We start from the raw sequence: 21,038 nt of genomic DNA, 5'->3' as shown, positions 1-21,038 counted from the left end.
GGCAAGAAATTAAATGAAAATAAACTTAAATTTTCTGCTCTGAACATATACATGCTGAGATGGGGTATAGAGTTTATGGAAAGAACAGATTGCTCTAAGGAAGAGCTAAGTAAACTGTAGCAATAAGCTTCTTAAATACAATTTAAACTTAATAAAATACCAGTTTCCCATTAAGTCATTAGAAATTTACCTTTACAAATCATAAATATTAATTATAATATTTTATTACATAAGTTTTCAGATGGTAGCTGTTTTAGAAAATCTCTTATTACATCTAATCAGGCTTTTTAAAAAATTTGAACCTATATTTCCAGTTCACAAAATTATAATCAGTACAATCTACCCAACGTTACTGATACTGTTCTTCACAATCTTTTAGCCATGTCCATCCATATCCATTATTAATGATTTTTCCCTAAATCCACATTTACAACTTCAAAGACTATTCAACAATGTCAAGATAAGGATTTCTGAGTTAAAACCGGACAGGTGAGGGACACCTGGGTGGCTCAGTCGCTTAAGTGTCTGCCGTCTGCCTTTGGCTCGGGTCATGATACCAGGACTCTGGGGTCGAGCGCCACACTGGGCTCCCTGCTCAGCGTGGATTCTGCTTCTCCCTCTCCCTTCCCCCGGTTCATGTTCCTTCTCTCAAATAAAGAAATAGATAAAATCTTTAAAAAAAAAAAAAGGGCAGTTGAGAAGTCTTCATCTAGTAACATAATGATTACTTACATTTTAGATGGATCTCTACATTAAGTAAGTTTAAAAAATAAAAAGCAATGTTCTCTAAAAGCTCTTAAAAACAAATACAGTGCTTCACCCACCTATCATACAGCCAGAAACCAAGAAGTTAACACACAAAACTTCAGATGTTTACCTCAAAGTCCACATATTAAATAAAGCTCATGAACTTCAGTCACCAGTAGTTCCCCAGGCCCTTATCCAAAACCTGATTACTTTATTTTACATAAAACCGAAATGAACAGCCAACCAGTTTCTGAAATCATTACAGTTAAGCAGCAGCAAAAAGGAAAAAAAAAAAAGCCATAAGCCACAATGACAACAGAAAGAAGACAACCTACCACAATAAATGTAACAAAAACTTTCTAAAAAAATAAGACATAAGAGTTGACAAAGTACTGCAGTGTGAAACCGCAAATATAAAGATAAACTTCTGCACACACTTATTTCTTGATATGATCGTTATATTCTAAAGCCTAATAATATAAATATGCTTATGATAATAACCCTGAGTCATAAAGATTAAATTAAATTGTGTTTAGGATATATTGTTCTAGAAAATAGGAGGGCACAGCTGGGTGGCTCAGTCATTAAGCGTCTGCCTTTGGCTTGGGTCATGATCCCAGCGCTCTGGGATCAAGCCCTGCATCAGGTTCCTTGCTCAGCAGGAAGCCTTCTCCCTCTCCCACTCTCCCTGCTTGTGTTCCCTCTCTTGCTATCTCTCTCTCTATATCAAATAAATAAATAAAATCTTTAAAAAAAAAAAAAGAAAGAAAGAAAGAAAGAAAAAAGAAAAACAGGAGAGCATAAAATAAATTTTAATATTTTTCTAATTATAAAAATGATAAATGCACATTGTAAAAAAACAAGCAATATATAGAGAAAATGTTTTACAAAGATACTAACCAGAATAATTAAGCTTTTAAAAAGTATTTTTGACATTTAAATCACTTTTAGTTATTACAAAACTAACTCCCTAGAAGGTAGATGGTTTTTACTATGCTCAAAGCTAACAATGTGGGATACAATTATAACCAAGAGACTATTGCTCAATCTTAAGTGGCTACTAGACACGCAGTTAAAACACAACATACTTAACTGCATGCCTAATTTGAGCTCCAGACCCACATTTCCAGTTACCTGAGAGACAGCAAGTATGGCAGTTAAAGATTCAGGCTTGGATTCAGACACATTGCTATTCCAGTCTCAGCTCCACTAACCAGGTAGGTGACCTTGGACATGTGAAAGAAGTGTGGCAGATACTCAGTGTGACAGAAATAATAGCTATATCCTCTCCACCATCCTATCATCATTACCATTACTGATGTCCTTCCAGAAATGTGCATGCTATAGTCTAGGAATGGGGAACACATACAGCTGAAGCTTAAATAATACAAACTTAGGTATATCCAATCAATAGACTGAGCACTTTTTATTGCCCGACAACTATTACAGGAATTGAACCTGGAAAGGCAGACTGGACTGGGACAAATTTTACCCCTGATAAAATCTTCATCCTTGATCCTTATTTCTGTCAAAAGCACCAATATTCCTTTAGTTGCTTAGGCATTAAGCATCAGCCTCTATGGATATATACAGCTACATTATATCTCCATCAGCCTCTATGTTTGGATATATACAGCTACATTATATCTCCATCAGCCTCTATGTTTGGATATATACAGCTACATTATATCTCCATCAGCCTCTATGTTTGGATATATACAGCTACATTACATCTATGCTTGGTTATATACACTGGCTCTCATATCTGTTCACCAGCTTGCCTAATTCCTACAACCACCTGGCCAGTTGCTCATGCTCCCCTAAAACAGCCTTTTCCTTAGTGTTCCTATTTTCAGTTTATCCCCACCTACCAACCATACTACTCCCAGATTGATTTTCTTCAAAGAAAACTGGTATACCACTTTCTTGCTCAGAAGTCTCAGATGACTCCCCTCTGCTACCAAAATTCAAGGTTCTACACTTCGGGGCTGGGCAAAATACAACCTCAACATATTTTTCTACATTAACATCAACACATCCTTTATACTCCCAGGCAAAATGGAGTCACTCTATACTTCCAACTACCCTGCCTTTTTTTTCATGCTAATCCCTGTATTTGTCTTAAGTTTATGAAAGTATTGTTATATTTATTTTTTTAAATAAAAAAAAACTTTGGATTTTTTTCTGGATTACTAAAGTAACATACAGTTAATAGAAAAATTCAAACATTACAGAAATGCATGGACTTAGAAATTTGTCATGATCCCATCCCTGAGAATTAACCACTGTTAATATGCTTCTAGATTTTTTAATGATATAACATTGTATTTATGTCTACATATGTACTTTTTAAAGATTTTATTTATTTATATGAGAGAGAGAAAATACGTGTGTGCGCGCAAGCATGGGGGAAGAAGAGGGACAAGCAAATTCCCTGCTCAGCATAAGCCCACCATGGGACTAGATCCCATGACCCCGAGCCAAAACCAAGAGCTGGACACTCAACCGACTGAGCCAACCAGGCATCCGCCCCTACAGATATTTTAAGAACAGAAATGCAATCATACTCTTCTTTAAAAAGACATTCTCACTAAGCAATGCTTAATAAGTCTATTTTGTACCTACTTTCATGTCACTATATAAAGAACTTTCTCTAAGCTTTTTAATAACTGCGAAATATTCTTTTGTATGGGCTAACAATTTTACATACCACGTTTTTCAATGTTACACATTTGAGTTGTTTGGTCTTTGCCATTTCAAATAATACTGCAGTGAATGTCCTATTTTTTGTCACTTGTAAAGGATAAATACCTAGAAACTGAATCGCTTCATTAAAAGACATGTACTTCTAAAATTTTGACAGATGATTCCAAATTGCTGTCTGAAAAGGTTGTGCCAATTTATACTGCCACTTAAATTCAGATTTTACCTATTCATACTTTCACTATCAATGGGTATTCACTTATCCTTCATATTTTCCAATTTAATAACTTATATAAAAAAATCATGTTTTAATTTATGTTCCTTTAATTATAGAGATTAAATATCTCTTCACAGGGGCACCTGGGTGGCTCAGTGGGTTAAAACCTCTGCCTTCAGCTCAGGTCATGATTCCAGGTCCTGGGATTGAGCCCTGCATCAAGCTCTCTGCTCAGGAGGGAGCCTGCTTCCTCTTCTCTCTCTGCCTGCCTCTCTGCCTACTTGTTATCTCTGTCAAATAAATAAATAAAATCTTTATAAATAAATAAATATCTCTTCATATGCATGTTGACTGTCTGCATTTTGTGAATTGCATGCTCATCTCCTAAGCCAGTTTTTCTACTGGGTGGTGGCCTTTTTCTTACTAATTTATAAAAGCTCCCCTGAAATTAGAAATGTTAACATTATTATATGTGCTGCAAATAGTTTTGCAAGTTCTTTTGCATTGCTGGGAGTATAAGATGCTTCTTTTTGAAAAGAGCATGAAATCAAAAATACCTTTCCACTTTAAGGAAATGAAATTTTGATTAAAGAGAAACTATGAAGCACTTGGATCTTTAAGATATCGAATAACAAAGCACTTCTGCTTCAAAGTACTTACAGCACCTTCTGAGCCACAAAGCTGGTTAGCTAGAATAGTTGAGTTACAACTAAAAAGATTTTAATTCAGGTATCTTATTAGACTCTTTCTTTCTCATGGGTTAAATCCCTAACAGACCTAGGTAAATTCAATAACAAATCTTAGATGTGATAAAGAACCAGTTCTTAAAAGCTAATTTCAGAGTTTATGAAAACGTTTTAGGTAACTTCATTAAGTAATAAAATATACTATAGCAAAGGAAGTGATATATTACACCTGCCAAATATTTAAGATGAAAAATAACTTTTAATTTCTTTCCTATCTTGCACTTACTCTTCTTTTGTTACTCAGCCACATAAAAACAAAACAAAACAAAAACCTGTTTAGGTGTTTAAGAAAGCAAGTTGGCCAGCTGACCTCTCTGCACTTGTATGAAGGTTGATTGCTAATAAAAACTGCTTGTGCAGCTTTCAAAACCCAAAGTTATCTTTGATACACCTTAGAAAAAACACTTACTCTTGCAGAAGTTATTTTTAAATACAATCAAACTAATCAGTCTTTTCCTCATGTCCTCTGGGTTTGGGTTTGTTTGAGTTGTTGATTTACAGATAATAAAAGTCCCCATTTTCAATATACAGGTTTAGGAGTTTGGACAAATGCAATTGTGCAATTACCACTGCAACCAAAATACAGAACGATTCCTTTATTTTCATTATCAGAAATTTCCCTGCACTTCTACAGTCAACACCGCGCTCCACCCTCAGCACCTAGCCACCTATATTTTCTGCCCCTATAAATTCTGACTCTTCCAGATTGTCTTTATGCCTTTTATGTCTGTCTTCTTTCTCTTAGCACAAGGCACATGAGTCCCCCATGCTACTACATATATCAGCAGCTGCTTTATTCCTCAGTAGTAACTCACTGTACACTTATTCCATAGTTTGTTTACCCGAGTTGAAGACATTTAGGCTGGCTATAATTTTTCACAATTACGTACAGAACCAATATAAACTTTTGCATACAACCTTTTGTGTGAAATTATGTAAGTTTTTACTTCTCTTGGGTAAACACCAAGGAGTAGAACTGCTGGATCATAAGGTAAGTTTGTGTTTAGCTTTATCGGAAACAGCCAGTCTTCCAAAGTGACTGTACCATTTTGGATCCCCACCAGCAATGTATGAGGGTTCAAATGTTCTGTGTCCTCATCAGCTTTTATTATTGTCAATCTCCTTGTTTTGTTTTTCAGTTTTTGTAGCCATTGTGACAGGCAGTATTAGAATGTTACTATGCTTTATTTTGCATTTCCCACTAACTAAAGATGTCAAACATCTTTCAAGATGCTTATTTACCATGCACATATTCTTTTTGAAGTATCTGTTCAAATTTTTTGCCCATCTTTTCATTGGGCTGTTTATTTATTACTAAGTGTTGACAGTTCTTTATATATTTGGACACAAGACCTCTATCAGGCTTGTATCTTGCAAATATTTTCTCCCACTCTGTGGCCTGTCTTTTCGTTTTCTTATAAGTGTCTTCCAAAGAATTTTAATTTGAAGTGAGTCTAATTAATTTTTTTTTCTTTAATGGCTTGTATTTCTTGTGTCATGTATAAAAAATCTTTGCCCAATCTAAGACCACATTTTTTGTTTTCATCTTTTTTCTTTTTTTTTTAAGAATTTATTTATTTATTTGGCAGACATAGATCACAAGTAGGCAGAGAGGCAGGCAGAGAGAGAGAGTGAGAAGCAAGCTCCCCACCAAGCAGAGATCCCGATGCGGGACTTGATCCCAGGACCCTGGGATCATGACCTGAGCCGAAGGCAGAGGCTTTAACCCACTGAGCCACCGAGGCACCCCCTGTTTTCATCTTTTAAGTTTTATGATTTTAGTTTTTATATTTAGGTCTGTATCCATTTTAAGTTAATTTCTGCATATGGCAAAGAGGTTTACATTGAAGATCTGTTTTTTGCATATGGATATAAAATTGTATTAGCGCCATTTACTGAAGACTATCTTTTTACCTGGAATTGTCCTTGTACCTTTGTCAAAAATAAAACTGACCATGTAAGTACAAGTCTATTTCTAGATTCCCTAGTCTTTTCCATTGACTTGTATGTCTACCTTTTTGCAGATAGTACATTGTCTTGATTTCTGAAACTTTATAGTTATTTCTCAAAACTGTTTTGGCTACTCTAGTTTCTTCCCATTTCCATATACACTTAAGAATCAGCTTGTTATTTATAAAACTGTTGGGACTTCTTGGGATTACATTTAATCTACAGAACAATACAGGATTAGGTGTCTCTTAACCGTATTGGTTTTCTAATCCATGAGGTCCATATTATCTCTCCGTTCACCTAAATCATCTTTGATTCCTTTCATCGTTTTGTAGTTTTCAGCATACAGATCCCATACATATGTTGTTACCTATATACTAAGCTATTTTGTGGATTTTGTGTTGTTATACTTTAAAATTTTTTTCAATTACTAATTATTCCATTGTTAGTATACAGAAATAGTAACCCTGTACCTTGTGACCTCGTTAAACTCACTTATTAGTTCTGGTAACTACTGAGTAGAATTTTTGATATTTTCTGTGTAAAAAATAATTTCATTTGTAAACAGACACAATCTTATTTCCTCCTTTCTAATCTAAATGTCTATTATTTTTTTTTCTTGCCTTACTTCACTGGTTAGGACCCTCCAGTATGATGTGTAAGAGGAATAATGTATAGTCATCCCTGCCTTGTTCCCAATTTCAGAGGGAAAGTATGGTTTCACCATTAAGTATGGTGTTAGCTGTATTTTTTTCCACACAAATCCTTTATCAGGTTGAGAAAGTTCCTTTCTAATCCTAATTTTCTCAGATTTTATCATGAATAGATGCTGGATTTTTGTCAAATATTTTGTCGACATATACTGAGATGATTATATAGTCCTTCTTCTTTATTCTTGTTCTCCTTTATTTCCTAAATAAACCAGCCTTATACTCTTGGAATAAACCCAAGTTTGTCCTACTACATTGTCCTTTTAATATACCATTGGATTCAACTTGACAATAGTTCGTAAAAATTTTTATATTCATATTCATGAGGGAAAGTCTTTGTCTTTTCTTAAAAGGTCAATAAGCTGGGAAGTGTTCCTTCTTGTGTCTTCTGAAAGAACAGCATAATATTCCTTCCTTAAATGTTTCTTAGACTTTCCAGCAAAGCTATTTGCTGGAATGTATTTTTTTTTAGTAAACGCAGAACTACTCAAATGCTATATTTCTTTTTGTGTTAGTTTTAGAAATGTGTGTCTTTAAAAAGATATATCCATTTTACCTAACCTAACTTATTGGCACAAGAGTATTTATAATTTTTCCTTATTAGCTTCTTAATTTCTGTACAGTTTGCAGTAGTGTCCTTTACCTTACTAAATTTTGTGCTCCTATGTTTTTTCCAGGGAATTTTCTTTAAGATATTTTTACATATAAAATCAGTCATTTGTAAATCAAGGTAATTTTCTTTTTAAAAAATTATTTATTTATTTATTTGACAGAGAGAGCGAGCAAGATCACAAGTAGGCAGAGAGGCAGGAAGGAAGCAGGCTCCCTGCCAAGCAGAAAGCCCGATGCAGGGCTTGATCCCAGGACCCTGCGATTATGACCTGAGCTGAAGGCAGAGGTTTTAACCCACTAAGCCACACAGGTGCCCCAATCATGGTAATTTTCTAATTTTTCTGAAATCATGTCTTACTTCACTCTCCTGCCTAATTACAGGCAGTATTAAATACAATTGTGATACTTCTATGTACTAGCAACAAACATGAGGTAGCCTTTTGTCAAATAACATGCACTCACATACCTACTTTTTTAAAATTGAGTTAAGATATAACCTACTACTTTTTTTAATCTGGAGCAGAGGCTGACAAACTGTGGCCCCAGGTTAAACCTGGCCTACCACCTGTTTTTGTAAATACAATTTTATTGGAACATATTCATTTGCTTATATATTGTCTGTGGTTACTTTGCCTTACAATGGCAGAGTTAAGTAGTTGTGAAAGAAATCTTATGGCCTAAGAAGCCTAAAATATTTACCCTCTGGTTCTTTATAACAAGTTTGCTGACCCCCTAATATAAAGGATTCTTTTTTTAATCAAGAATAGATGCTAGATTTTATCAAATGTCTTCTTGGGTAAGTATAAAATGAATTCACATTTTCCCCTTTAATCTAATTGTATGGCAAATTATATTGATATATTCCTAATTGCACTGTCCCTGCATTCTGGAACAAAATGCACTCAGTTAAGTTGTTTTATAGCTGGGATTCTTTCAATACTTGTAATAGGATTTTTTTCAGAGTGAGATTGGTCTAACAGGTTTCTTCCCAATATCTGCCAGCCTTGTAAAAAGAACTAAGAAATTCTGCTTTTTGAAGTATTTCCTGATTATCCTTAACAAATGTGGTATCTCCTCTGAATTTTCAGTATACTTCAAGCAACTGTTACCAAAGTTAATCATACCTGGACTATGTTAAAGGTATTTAACTTTAATTCTCCTTCCACTACCTGGAAGGGAAAGGATATAGGAAGGAAAACATTTATGTTAAAAGGCTATAACCCATCTTTATATACTGCACTAGTAGCTAGGAATGTGTTTTATATTAGGCATTGAATATTTACTAATGTTTCTAATGCCTTTTTTTTCTCCTCCTGAGCCTGCTAATCAGATTCCAACTTTATGTATGGTGAATATATATTACTCGTGCAATTTTTTAAAAATTAAACTATTAAAATATAGAGTCATTTCTTTAAGAATCAAATACTAAGGTTAATTTGATAGACACACTATTTTAAAAGAAAAGGTACAGCTTAATTAATGCAGCTAAAGAGAAATATAGTTTATAGAATGTATTACACCTAAGTCTACACTTAAGTTTAATTCACACACAAAAAGTACTTATAAAATATGCTCTGGACAATTTTAGACTGATTTTATAAATAGCTATTTCACTTTTGGACAAATTATTTAATCTGTATGGACCTAAATTTCATCATCTATGAAATGATGAATTTGTAACTTAACTCTTAGGATCCCTTTAAGCAGTAAGATTCTAAGGATCTAAGATAATTAATTCATTTGTTTATATTAAATCTCACAAAGTTCTCAAACAAGTATATAATCCCTTTTAATAAAGAAAGAACAGGGAGGGGAAGTTGTAAAACAAGATTCATTATCCCTTGCTGAGTCTCAAAAGACTTTAAAAAGTTACCTTTGTTTCTAGAAGATGTCTTCCTTCCTGCTGACTTCAATGTTTCTTTGTTTCTTTTTTTCCTAGTTGCTTTGATTTGTCCTTGACCAGATGCAGAATCAGAGTCAGAAGAGTCAAGTTTGACTTGACGATGCCTTCTTGACTTGGATGCCTTAAGAGTTAGAAATCCAATTAACCACAATAAATCACAAAATGAATCCAACTAATAGACAATTTAGCAAAAGACAAAATACACAAAGATGGGGGAAAATAACTCACAAAAAGCACCATTATACTGGCTTGCTTAATACTTGTTGCATATATATACACTCTTTAATCTTTATAACAGGAAATATACTCTTTTATCTTTATAATAGGAAGGCTTCTTGCAATTGTCATCACCATCTACTCAAATTGGGTAAAAAAATGTTGTTGTTGGGTTAAAATGTAGTTGTTGCATGGCTGGGAAACAGGTATAAAGGATGAGTACTGTTTTTTACTGTCTACTAACCTAGTCTCCCTTTCTTCTAAGAACATTTATGTTCCCTACTTATCACCATGAGTCTTGAGTGGAATCACTTGACGCCTGGCTCCAGGTATGTGCCGCTCATCTAGTCAAAAGTTTCACATCACCGTGGCCACTGATTTGTTCAGGGGTGGGCATGTGATCTCCACCATAGCTCAATTTTAGAATTCTGTGTAACTATTAGGAAGGAAAATTCTCCCTTTCCATTGAATCCATAGCTGGAAACATGCATAGTTGGCTGTCAGGAACACTTGAAGACAGTGAAAGCAACATAAAAGGTGAAAAACAAAGGAACACCACAAGGACATTTTAGTTATTTTCAATCAATGAATTCCCTTACTTGCTTAAGCAGAGTCCTTACAGGAGTTTTCAGCTAATGCTGAAATCCAGGTATTAACAACTATTAAAAAATTACCATTCATTATATTTTAATTGCACCTCAATAAAGAAAAAACTTGCAGCTATGCTATGACACACTCTTGTAACACTTTATAGGAATTACAATTTAATTCTCATCATGTTTTAAGATACACACGAAACATCAATTAGCACTATATAATGTGTGCAGTTCTGGTTTAAAACAATTTGGATTAGTTAACTTATTGTCCTTGGTGCTTTCATTCAACAATATTTTGTGCTCAATTCACTGTGTGGGATAACAAATATGTAACACTTAACTAATCTACAATCACTTTTAATTTTTTACTTATTCCTTTTCATTTCTACAACTAGAACATGATAGTAATTTCCCACAGAAAAAAGAACTCCTATATTCATGAAAACAATCCAGGAAAAAATATGGGATTAAGCACATAAACTTATCCGTGTTCTCCCCTCAAATCCCACTAAAATGAAAGTGAGAAAATTTCTGAATAAACTTCCAAAACAGAAATAATAGAAAACAATGGAGCTGCTAAAAAAAAAAAAAAAATTGGTAGTAGGAACAGTGAGTGACAGCTGACTTAACAGAACGAAGTCTGAAATCTAATTGCCTGTATTGAGAAAGTTACTATAAACCAAACTGATCCAAGTGGATCAGGAATTAGAATCATTAGAAATGGGTCTTAGAAATGGGTCTAAATGGGTCTAAAAAAAAGCATTAGGGTCCCGTTTCCCAACCTCAAAACTACACAGCTGACCTCCCACAGAAAACAGGAGGCTTGCTCTCTGGAGAGGCTAAACCAGAGAAGCTATAGGCCTGAGGAATGGTATAGCTGAGGAAGAGGACAAAGCCTCTTACTGAAAATAGAGAAGTTAGTGAAACTTGCATAAGGAATGGTAAGCCTCTTGATTATTTTCTCTGTAGGCTCCCCAAACACTGGTGGTTGAGCCTATTTACCCTTCTTTTCCCCAGACAAGGGAATGGAGATTGTTCTCTGGTAAAAATGATGAGATCCAACAAAAAGAAATACTCAGGTTAAAAAGTCATATCTCCACATGACCACTCTTAAATATGATCTGAGGCTCTTTAAACATTTGAAAAAAAGCCACCAAAATGAAAGAGATCAAAATAAACAAAACAGCAACTCTGGGGGAAAAGACATAAACTTCAAAACACTGTTATTAACATCCTCAAGCACATAAAAGATAAAGATATTGCATCAGAAAAAAAGACATTTTTTAAAGAAAAGATTCAGGGAAGAAAATAAAAAACCATTAGCAATAAAAAAAAAAGTCATGGGGCGCCTGGGTGGCTCAGTGGGTTAAAAAAAAAAGTCAGCAAAAATAAAAAATTCAATATAATGATTCAGAAGACAAAGTTTAAGCAATCTCCCTGAAAACAGAGATTGAAAACAGAAAAGAAAAATAAAATAAAAATTCAAGAGAAGGAGCAAAAATGTAGCAAATGCTATCAAAGAAACAAACAAACAAAAAAACAAAAACTTCTCAGAAATGAAAGTTATCTGATCAAAAGAATGCCTGCCAGGACAGCCAAAGACAATGATGGAAAAAAGACCCACACCAACTTACATTATCATAAATTTCAAAACTCAAGGGATAGAGAGAAAATCCTAAAACTTTCCATGATCAGGAATACTAAAAGCTGGAAGACAATAAAAAGCAAAGGCATCAAAATTCCAGGTAAATACCATTAGAGATAACTAAAAGAGAAAAGGCTCTATAGGATTATTAGACTTTTTAAACTATTCATGTATTACTCTAATGAAAAATAAAAATGCTGTTAAAAAAGCATCCAGTCAATTCCTATATTATCTTATAAAAGAAATAACTTACCTGAACGACAACTGAAAAGGCCTTTGATTTTATTCTCGCTAAAGATTCTGCCCTTTCACATCTCTGGATAAAACATAAACAGGAAGGAGGAAAAAAAAAACATAAATATTAACATAAATTAATAGATTCCCAACTATTTTGTTATCAGAAATAAGATGTGAGACAGAACGTAGGGGTCAAAGTAGTTAACATTCATTGGACTCATATTGACCAAAGACATATAAAAACACACCACATTCTCATAGCAGGTCCACAATACCATCCCTATGGCTACTGACTGTTGTTATTTAGGATTTAAAGAGGTTCATATGAATGAAAGCCTTGGTGATTAAGGCCATCACCCCCCCTCATCTGCCTATGCCCAAAAATGGTTCCTTGTCTTATCAACTAAGATAGATAAAAACTCTGTGGAGGCAGAAGCAGTAAATAATAGCAAGCCCTCCACATTGGTTGAAAGTCGGACAAGAAGTAAGAAAAGACATAATGCAAAAACTCTGCTCTGTCTGTGTAAGGGCAGAGAGCACCCTCCACTGTTATCTTCCTCTTTCCCTGCAGAAACACTTACCATCCTCGCTTCCAATCTATACTTGATGTGTCTTTCATACAGTTTCCAGAAAAGAACAAACTAATTCTTCAGAGAACTGATGTTTCAGAATTGTCTGAGATAATTGTGATAATAGTGACCAAGGGTCATGATACTTGTATACAGAATCAGAGCCACATATCAAATGAAAAGAAGCTAACTTAATTATTGCCCCATAAATAATCATATAGTGATTATTTCTGACCTCTGATTCTTGTGAATTTCCTTCTCTCTTTTCTTCTCCATCTTTAACTTTTGATTTTAAGGGTGGATTCTGAAAGAACGAAAATGTTACATATATACATTTATAATTCAAATTAACTAAAAATCAATTGCAAATCATTCTAGAGCAATGAGAATCATTTAGGTACTACAAAACTAAACGATCACTTCACATTACTACAGCATGGTTCACCACCTGACATTAGTATCAAGGTTAGGTTTCAGAACAGTTTTAAAATTTATCAATTTAATGTCTGAATCCTCCTAACTAATGAAGGAAAACACACACTTCATACAGCAGTAAGAAAATTGGTCTATCCTCCTTTCTTTCAGGTTTTTAGAGGTCTTAGTAATGCTAATTAGAGAGCTTACTAAAAGATATACTATTAAAAGAAAAAGGTACTATCAAAGCACTATAACAGAGTATCTAATAGATTTTTACATGAATTGCTTAGGTCATTTGTGTAACCCATTTGGAACCAAGTATTCAATCTAAAATGTGCTGTCTCTCATTAAAATAAATGGGTGTACAAGAAGCAAATTGTTTCCTCTTTTCCAAGACTATCAGCTTATCACTTTCTTTATCTTTTCTAAAATTAAGTTTTGAGCCAGCCCTTTTTTTTTTGAACCAGCTCCCTTTATACAATGTAAAGCCAAAAAGTGGGAGCAAATCTTTCTAAAAGACAATATATAAAATAATACTACCTATGTAGCATTTGTGAAAACACTAATACATTATCAGATACATAGTAAGTCATCAGAAATTGTTTATGTTTTTATTTTTTCCTAAAACGATTCACTAAAATAAGATGGAATGGTGGTTTAAAAGTTAAATTGAGCAAAGCTGATTTCCAGAGTAAAAAAGTTTCTCTAGGTGAAAAGGTTACTGTGGAAAATGGGCAGCCTAGCATCAGTATTTGGATCAGAAAACTAAACAGAAGATTTGTGTTGACGAGATTTGTAAATGGATAAACCCAGTCAGGAAGAGCATGCCCAATCACAACGGAAGAAGCCACAACTCAGGCCTGGCAGTCTGCTGCCATGCAGAAAAATGGAACCAGGGTTTCCGAACCACTGAATTTTTAATAATATTTTTTAGCCTTATTTATTTATTTTAGAGAGAGAAAGGGCACGGGCATGGGAAGAAGGGCAAAGGGAGAGAGGAAGAATCTCAAGCAGATTCTGTGCTGAGCCCACAGCCCAAGACAGGATTCGATCTCACAACCCTGAGATCATGACCTGAGCCAAAAACCAAGAGTTGGATGTTTAACCAACTGAGCCACCCAGGCATCCCCCAAACCACTTACTTTTAAGAGAAGTTGGATGTCTGCAATTTTAAATGAAGCCACAAAAATTTAAATTCTAGTGATTAATTCAACATTTTAAAGCAGTGTTAGGATCAACACCGTATCAAAGAAACCACACCTGTGTGTAGGATCTGACCCAAAGAAAGCCAGTGTGCAACCTCTGGAAAATGCTAAATTACAAACATTATAATAAATCTGTGGTATACCAAGATTATAGTTACACTGATATTATATATAATGTGCATTATTTAACACATATTATAGAATTGCTACTAATAATTGTTTAATTATATAATTACAAAACAAAATGTTTGTAAGGTTAAATAACATCACATAGCTGATAACTGGCAAAGCCAGAGCTAGAAAAATAAAGCCCTCGAAATTGTAACTCTAGAAACATATAGCCACTCAACTAAGCTGCCTCTCAATTTTATCACCTCAGTCCAGCTATTAGTGTATAAAGCAAATATAATGGTGAGGTATCCAACAAGCAGTCACATACCTTTCTGTCTTTGTGCCACTGCTGATGCTCCAAAACTATGTTCTTAATATTGTCAAAAAAATCATCCTTTATCAAGCTGAGGGCTTTGTCTGGATTGGATTTATCGCCTGAAATTATATGTTTCATGTTCTGATAATGATCGTGAACATTCAGCATTTCCTAAAAGTGAAAAGATGAGTTTTTTATTTCCATTTTTGAGGAGAAACTTATAAGCAAAATCAACACAAAATAAAATGACTAAGTTAATAAGGAATAATATGGTATAGTATATTGAAAATAATATAATCATGCAACCAAAATAGCACAACTTTACTAAAGAAGAGATGATGCCATCTAGCCCAGTATAAAAGTATTAAGTGTACTTATACCAGTGGGAATGTTCTATAAAATGTAAAGCACTATACAAAGGTAAAGAATTAAGAAATAAAAGAAAGTGCATGGGCTTAGAACCTTATAGGCTTGGACACTCAAATCCAGTCTGTACCTTACTGTACTGCACTTTATGGAAATTACTTCTCTGAACCTCGGTTTCCTTGTTTGTTCATTTTTTTAAAAGATTTTATTTATTTATTTGACAGAGATCACAAGTAGGCAGAGCAGCAGGAAGAGAGAGAGGGGGAAGCAGGCTCCCTGCTGAGCAGAGAGCCCGATGTGGGGCTCGATCCCAGGACTCTGGGATCATGACCTGAGCCGAAGGCAGAGGCTTAATCCGCTGAGCCACCCAGGCGCCCCAGTTTCCTTGTTTTTAAGATTAGGAAAATATCACCTTCTTTATAGGGTAACTAAGATTATTAGTGAGATAACAACAAAAAACATCTAACATTGTTCCTGGCACATTTTGAAAACACAACATATCATAGCCATTATTTTAACCATATATATAAAGACTCAGAAAAGAAATGACTGGCTCAAGGTCATATTTAAGTAACAGTTAAAATTAAAAATCAAAAGTTTCTTTTTAAAATTCCATTATAGTTAACACAGAAAGTTATATTAGTTTCAGTTGTACAATATAGTGATTCAACAAAACTAGAAGTTCTGGTCCTATTTTTTTCATTTGATTATGCCTCCTTAGCCACAAAGCTAGAACTAATGAGTGACAGAATGATGACAAAAATTCAGGTGCTGATGGGCAGACTTAATAGTATTTGTGCAGAAGGAAAGTAAGGGAGTATTAAATGTAAGGATTATCAGTGAGAATGGGTTGAAGACTACACTAGGACAGGACAGAGTCAACTGAGGTATTGAGGGATAAGGATCTCAAAGCAGATCTGTGGCGAGCCAAAGACCCTAGGTAGTCACGATAACTTCATACAGAAATTTCTAGGGATAGCCATTCCATAGCTTGGCCCTTCTGACCCTCCTCCCTAACCACCCTAAAAGGACATGCCTTTATGCATCACTTCAGCTCTAAAATCTTCCACACCTATTTGCTGACATACACAATTTTTTTTTTTAAAGATTTTATTTACTTATTTGACAGAGAGAAATCACAAGTAGATGGAGAGGCAGGCAGAGAGAGAGAGAGGGAAGCAGGCTCCCTGCTGAGCAGAGAGCCCGATGCGGGACCCGATCCCAGGACCCTGAGATCATGACCTGAGCCGAAGGCAGCAGCTTAACCCACTGAGCCACCCAGGCGCCCCACAATTTTTTTAAACAGAGGAACCTTTAATTCAACACCATCAGGACCTTCAATTCACACAGAAAAAGAACTTAAAATCAAAATTAAAAAGCATGTTCAAGAAGGTATGTTGAAAAATAAATTAACATTCCACCACCATATTAGTCCACAACCAAAAATTATAATTGGATTCAAATCGTCTTTTTCATTAAAAGAATATGGATAAGAACAATGTAATGTCTTGCTGTTCTAAAACATCCTCTGCCTCTTTACGATTAACCTCAGTACTTCCTGGCAATCCTTTCTGCTATCCCCAAACCTTTTGTTCTTCACAGTGTTTATTCCAAACTTTCTCTATTCTCAATTCCTTGAACCCTCAATGCCATTTCTTAAAGTTCAGACTAATCAGGTCTACTTCTCTTCTTCACAACAAATCATATGAATCCATTTTCACCTCCTTTCCCCAAGTTTCAGAAGAATTATGCCTTCTCCTGCTCAAGGCTAATCTCTCCACTGGGCTTCCATCATGGACTGCCTACCTTCTTTACAGCAGGAACCTTGCATTTCCATCTTTCATACAACCTCCCCTCAGTGAATCCTCATCCTAAGCCTAAATATAAACTTGAAGTTAAACAAATAATTAAAAATTGTTTAAAACACCTACTTGGCAGGGATATTATAAGGAATAAAATAATCTATAAAAAACATCTTGTTTAGCTCCTGTACTATACTACGTAGTATGACTAGACATTTAGTAAACAGATTCCTTCTAACACAGTAATTCTTATCTTTTGGTGAGGGGTGGGGAGGCGTGGGAGTTGGAGCATGAACACCTTTGAGAATGTGAAGGTAGTTATGGTACCTCAACCAAACCAAGCCCCCATATTTATGAGAGTTTATCATACAATGCAGGGGGAAAAGGATACATGGGCCTTCTGAACACCACCCATGGATCCCAAATTAACAATTTTTTCTTAAAAACAGCTACTTTACAGAGCATACCCAGAGTACTTTCAAAAATCAATTTGTTGGTTAAGCATCTGACTCTTAATCTCACCTCAGGTCATGATCTCACAGGTCCTGAGATTGAGCCCCACGACCCGCTCCACATTCAGTAGGCAGTCTGCTTGAGAATCGTCTCCCTCATCCCCTCCTCCAGTCTCATACACACACTCTTTCCCTCGCTCTCAAATAAATCAATGTCTTTAAAAAAAATCAATTTGCTACCTTAACTATAAACATAACAGATGAAATCTGACAGGCTAAAGCTATTAGAATATGGTAGCATCTAAAATACAGAGAAACATTTGAGCAAATTGAAAATCTGATCCCTCTTTCACTCTGGATACAAGAAAAGATTGAATACGGTTGAGGAAAAAAAAAGAAGTAACATTTGTCAAGAGTCCACTATGTGCCACATATCATCCTCAGCATTATTCAGACATAATTCAGTTTCAATTCTTACAATTGGATGAAATAAGAATGGTAATCCTAATATTAAAGAGGGGGAAACTAAGGATTAAAGAACTTAAAAAACCTGACCTAAGCTAGTACCTGGTTAGACTCACTTGCTCATGAGAATTCTCTCTCCCTTTATGTGTGCATATATTCATTCTTTTAATATGTGAATATATCATCAATTATTAGGTTGTAGTCCTGATAATGGGTATTGTTTTAAACTCAGGGCAGTGTTTTACCATGCATGTAAAACTTTATGACTCTCACTACTGATCCATGTAAAAGAAGATTTTTTTCTTAATACTGAACAACTGAAATAAAATACCAAAATACATTAGATGGTAAAGCTACTTTAAGACTGGCCTCTTAGGGGCGCCTGGGTGGCTCAGTGGGTTAAAGCCTCTGCTTTCGGCTCAGGTCATGATCCCAGGGTTCTGGGATCGAGCCCCACATCAGGCTCTCTGCTCAGCAGGGAGCCTGCTTCCTCCTCTCTCTGCCTGCCTCTCTGCCTACTTGTGATCTCTGTCTGTCAAATAAATAAAATCTTTAAAAACAAAAAAACAAAAAAACTGGCCTCTTAGGTGGAGGAGGGAAAAGAAAGTGGAGAAGTAGGAGACCCTGTTTCAACTGGTTCCCTAAAGTGTGCTAAATATCTACCAGAACACTCTGAACACCCATAAAATCAGCCTGAGATGTAATATTATACACTTCTGGATCTCTACGGGGGCAGAAGACATCAGCGGAAAGGGTGTACCTTGCTTAGATCGTGGTTGATATAGTCAGCTATACATCCCCTTAACCACCTCTCACCGAAATGACGAGGAGGAGGAACACCCAACAGAGGAAAAATCCAAAGACTGTGCCCTCTTCCCTAGAACTGTTGGGCTGGATATGGACATAAACAATATGTCAGAAAGGGAATTCAGGGCAACAACTATCCAGGCAATGGCTAGGCTGGAGAAAACCAATATGAGATCCAAACTCCTCTAAATACTCTAACAGCTAGGGTAACCGAGGCAGAAGACAGAATTAGTGATTTAGAGGACAAACTGATAGAGGAAAAAATCAAGAGGAGGCCTGGAACAAACAGCTTAGAAGCCATGAAAAAAGAATTAGGGAAATAAATGACACCATGAAACATTCCAACGTCAGAATTATTGGGATCCCTGAGGGGATGGAGAAAGAGAGAAGACTAGAAAATATCGTTGAAAAAATTCTGGATAAAAATTTCCCCAGTCTGGGAAATGGAACAAGCATTTGTGTCCTGGAGGCAGAAAAGACACCCACCAAGATCAACAAATCTAGAAAGATCTCCAGACATTCGATTGCAAAATTCATGAATCATAATTTTAGACAAGAGGTTCTAAGTGCAGCTAGGGGGAAGAGATTCCTTATGTACAGAGGAACGTCCATCAGGAAACCATCAGACCTGTCCACAGAAAACTGACAAGCCAGAAAGGGCTGGCAAGACATATTCAGGGCACTAAATGAGAACATGCAGCCAAGAATACTTTATCCAGCAAGTTTGACACTCAAAATGGATGGAGAGATAAAAAGCTTCCATGACCAGCAAGGTGTAAAAGAGTATGTGACCACCAAGCCAGCACTACAAGAAATATTAAGGGGGGCTTCTATAAAATAAGAAAGAACCCAAGAGTGACATAGAACAGAAATTCACAGAGACAATCTATAGAAACAAGGACTTCACAGGCAACATGCTGTCAATAAAAACTTATCTTTCAATAATCACTCTCAACATGAATGGCCTAAATGCTCCCATAAAATGGTACAAGGTTGCAGACTGAATAAAACGACAAGACCCGTCCATATGCTGTCTACAAGAGACACATTTGGAACCAAAAGATACATCCAGACTGAAAGTGAAGGGATGGAGAATCATCTTTCATGCCAACAGTCCTCAAAAGAAAGCTGGGGTAGCGATTCTCATATCAGATAAATCAGATTTTAAACTAAAGACTGTAGTCAGAGATACAGAAGGACACTACATCATTCGTAAAGGGTCTATCCACCAAGAAGATCTAACAATTATAAATACATATGCCCCCAATATGGGAGCAGCCAACTACATAAGCCAACTGTTAATCAAAATAAAAAGCCATATTGATATGAATACATTAATTATAGGGGATCTTAACATGCTACTCTCAGTAGCAGACAGATTATCCAAGCAGAAAATTAATAAGGAAACAAGAGCTTTGAATGACACATTGGACCAGATGGACCTCATAGATATATACAGAACATTCCACCCTAAAACAACAGAATATTCATAATTTTCGAGTGCACATGGAACTTTCTCCAGAACAGACCACATACTGGGTCACAAATCAGGGCTCAACTGATACCAAAAGATTGAGATTATTCCCTGCATATTCTCAGACTGCAATGCTTTAAAACTGGAACTCAACCACAAGAAAAAGTTTGGAAGGAATTAAAAACTTGGAAGCTAAAGACCAACCTGCTTAAGAATGTTTGGATCAACCAGGAAATCAAAAAAGAACTTAAACAATTCATGGAAACCAATGAGAATCAAGACACATGGGTCTAAAACCTATGGGATACGGCAAAGGGGGAAAGACATAGCTATCCAAGCCTCACTCAAAAAAACTGAAAAATCCAGAACACACCAGCTCTCTTTACACCTTAAAGAACTGGAAAATCAACAAATTAAGCCAACCCGTGCACGAGAAGGGAAATAATCAAGATCAGAGCAGAGATCAATGAGTTACAAACTAGACATACAGTAGAACACATCAACGAAACTAAAAGCTGTTCTTTGAAAGAATCAATAAGATTGATAAACCACTGGCTAAACTAATCCAAAAGAAAAGAGAGAGGACCCAAATTAATAAAATTATGAGTGAAAGAGGACAGATCACAACTAACACTAAGGAAATAGAAACAATCACCAGAAATTACTATTCAACAGTTATATGCCAATAAGTTAAGCAACGTAGATGAAATGGATGCATTCCTGGAAGCCTATAAACTTCCAAGACTGAAACAGGAAGAAACCAACAACCTGA

The 21,038-nt window shown here is 35.5% G+C and overlaps 1 protein-coding gene across 3 annotated transcripts in view; it reads right to left on the bottom strand.

Annotated features, from left to right (window-relative positions):
• Positions 1 to 21,038, bottom strand: part of SNAPC1 (small nuclear RNA activating complex polypeptide 1) — a 33,227-nt gene that overhangs the window by 4,894 nt on the left and 7,295 nt on the right. For 2 of the 3 annotated variants that reach the window (XM_032344423.1, XM_032344422.1), the window contains 4 exons: positions 14,913 to 15,071; positions 13,087 to 13,155; positions 12,299 to 12,361; positions 9,559 to 9,709 (listed from right to left, as the gene is read on the bottom strand). In XM_032344423.1, the coding sequence (XP_032200314.1) occupies positions 9,559 to 9,709; positions 12,299 to 12,361; positions 13,087 to 13,155; positions 14,913 to 15,071 (442 nt within the window). Of the gene's footprint in view, positions 1 to 1,881; positions 1,974 to 9,558; positions 9,710 to 12,298; positions 12,362 to 13,086; positions 13,156 to 14,912; positions 15,072 to 21,038 lie in introns of all 3 variants that reach the window. The other variant, XR_004286022.1, reaches the window with a different exon arrangement.

Source organism: Mustela erminea, chromosome 5, assembly GCF_009829155.1.
Source record: "Mustela erminea isolate mMusErm1 chromosome 5, mMusErm1.Pri, whole genome shotgun sequence".
Taxonomy (NCBI): Eukaryota; Metazoa; Chordata; class Mammalia; order Carnivora; family Mustelidae; genus Mustela; species Mustela erminea.
The sequence above is the reverse complement of the archived record's forward strand: the minus strand, read 5'-3'. Positions and strand labels throughout refer to the sequence as shown.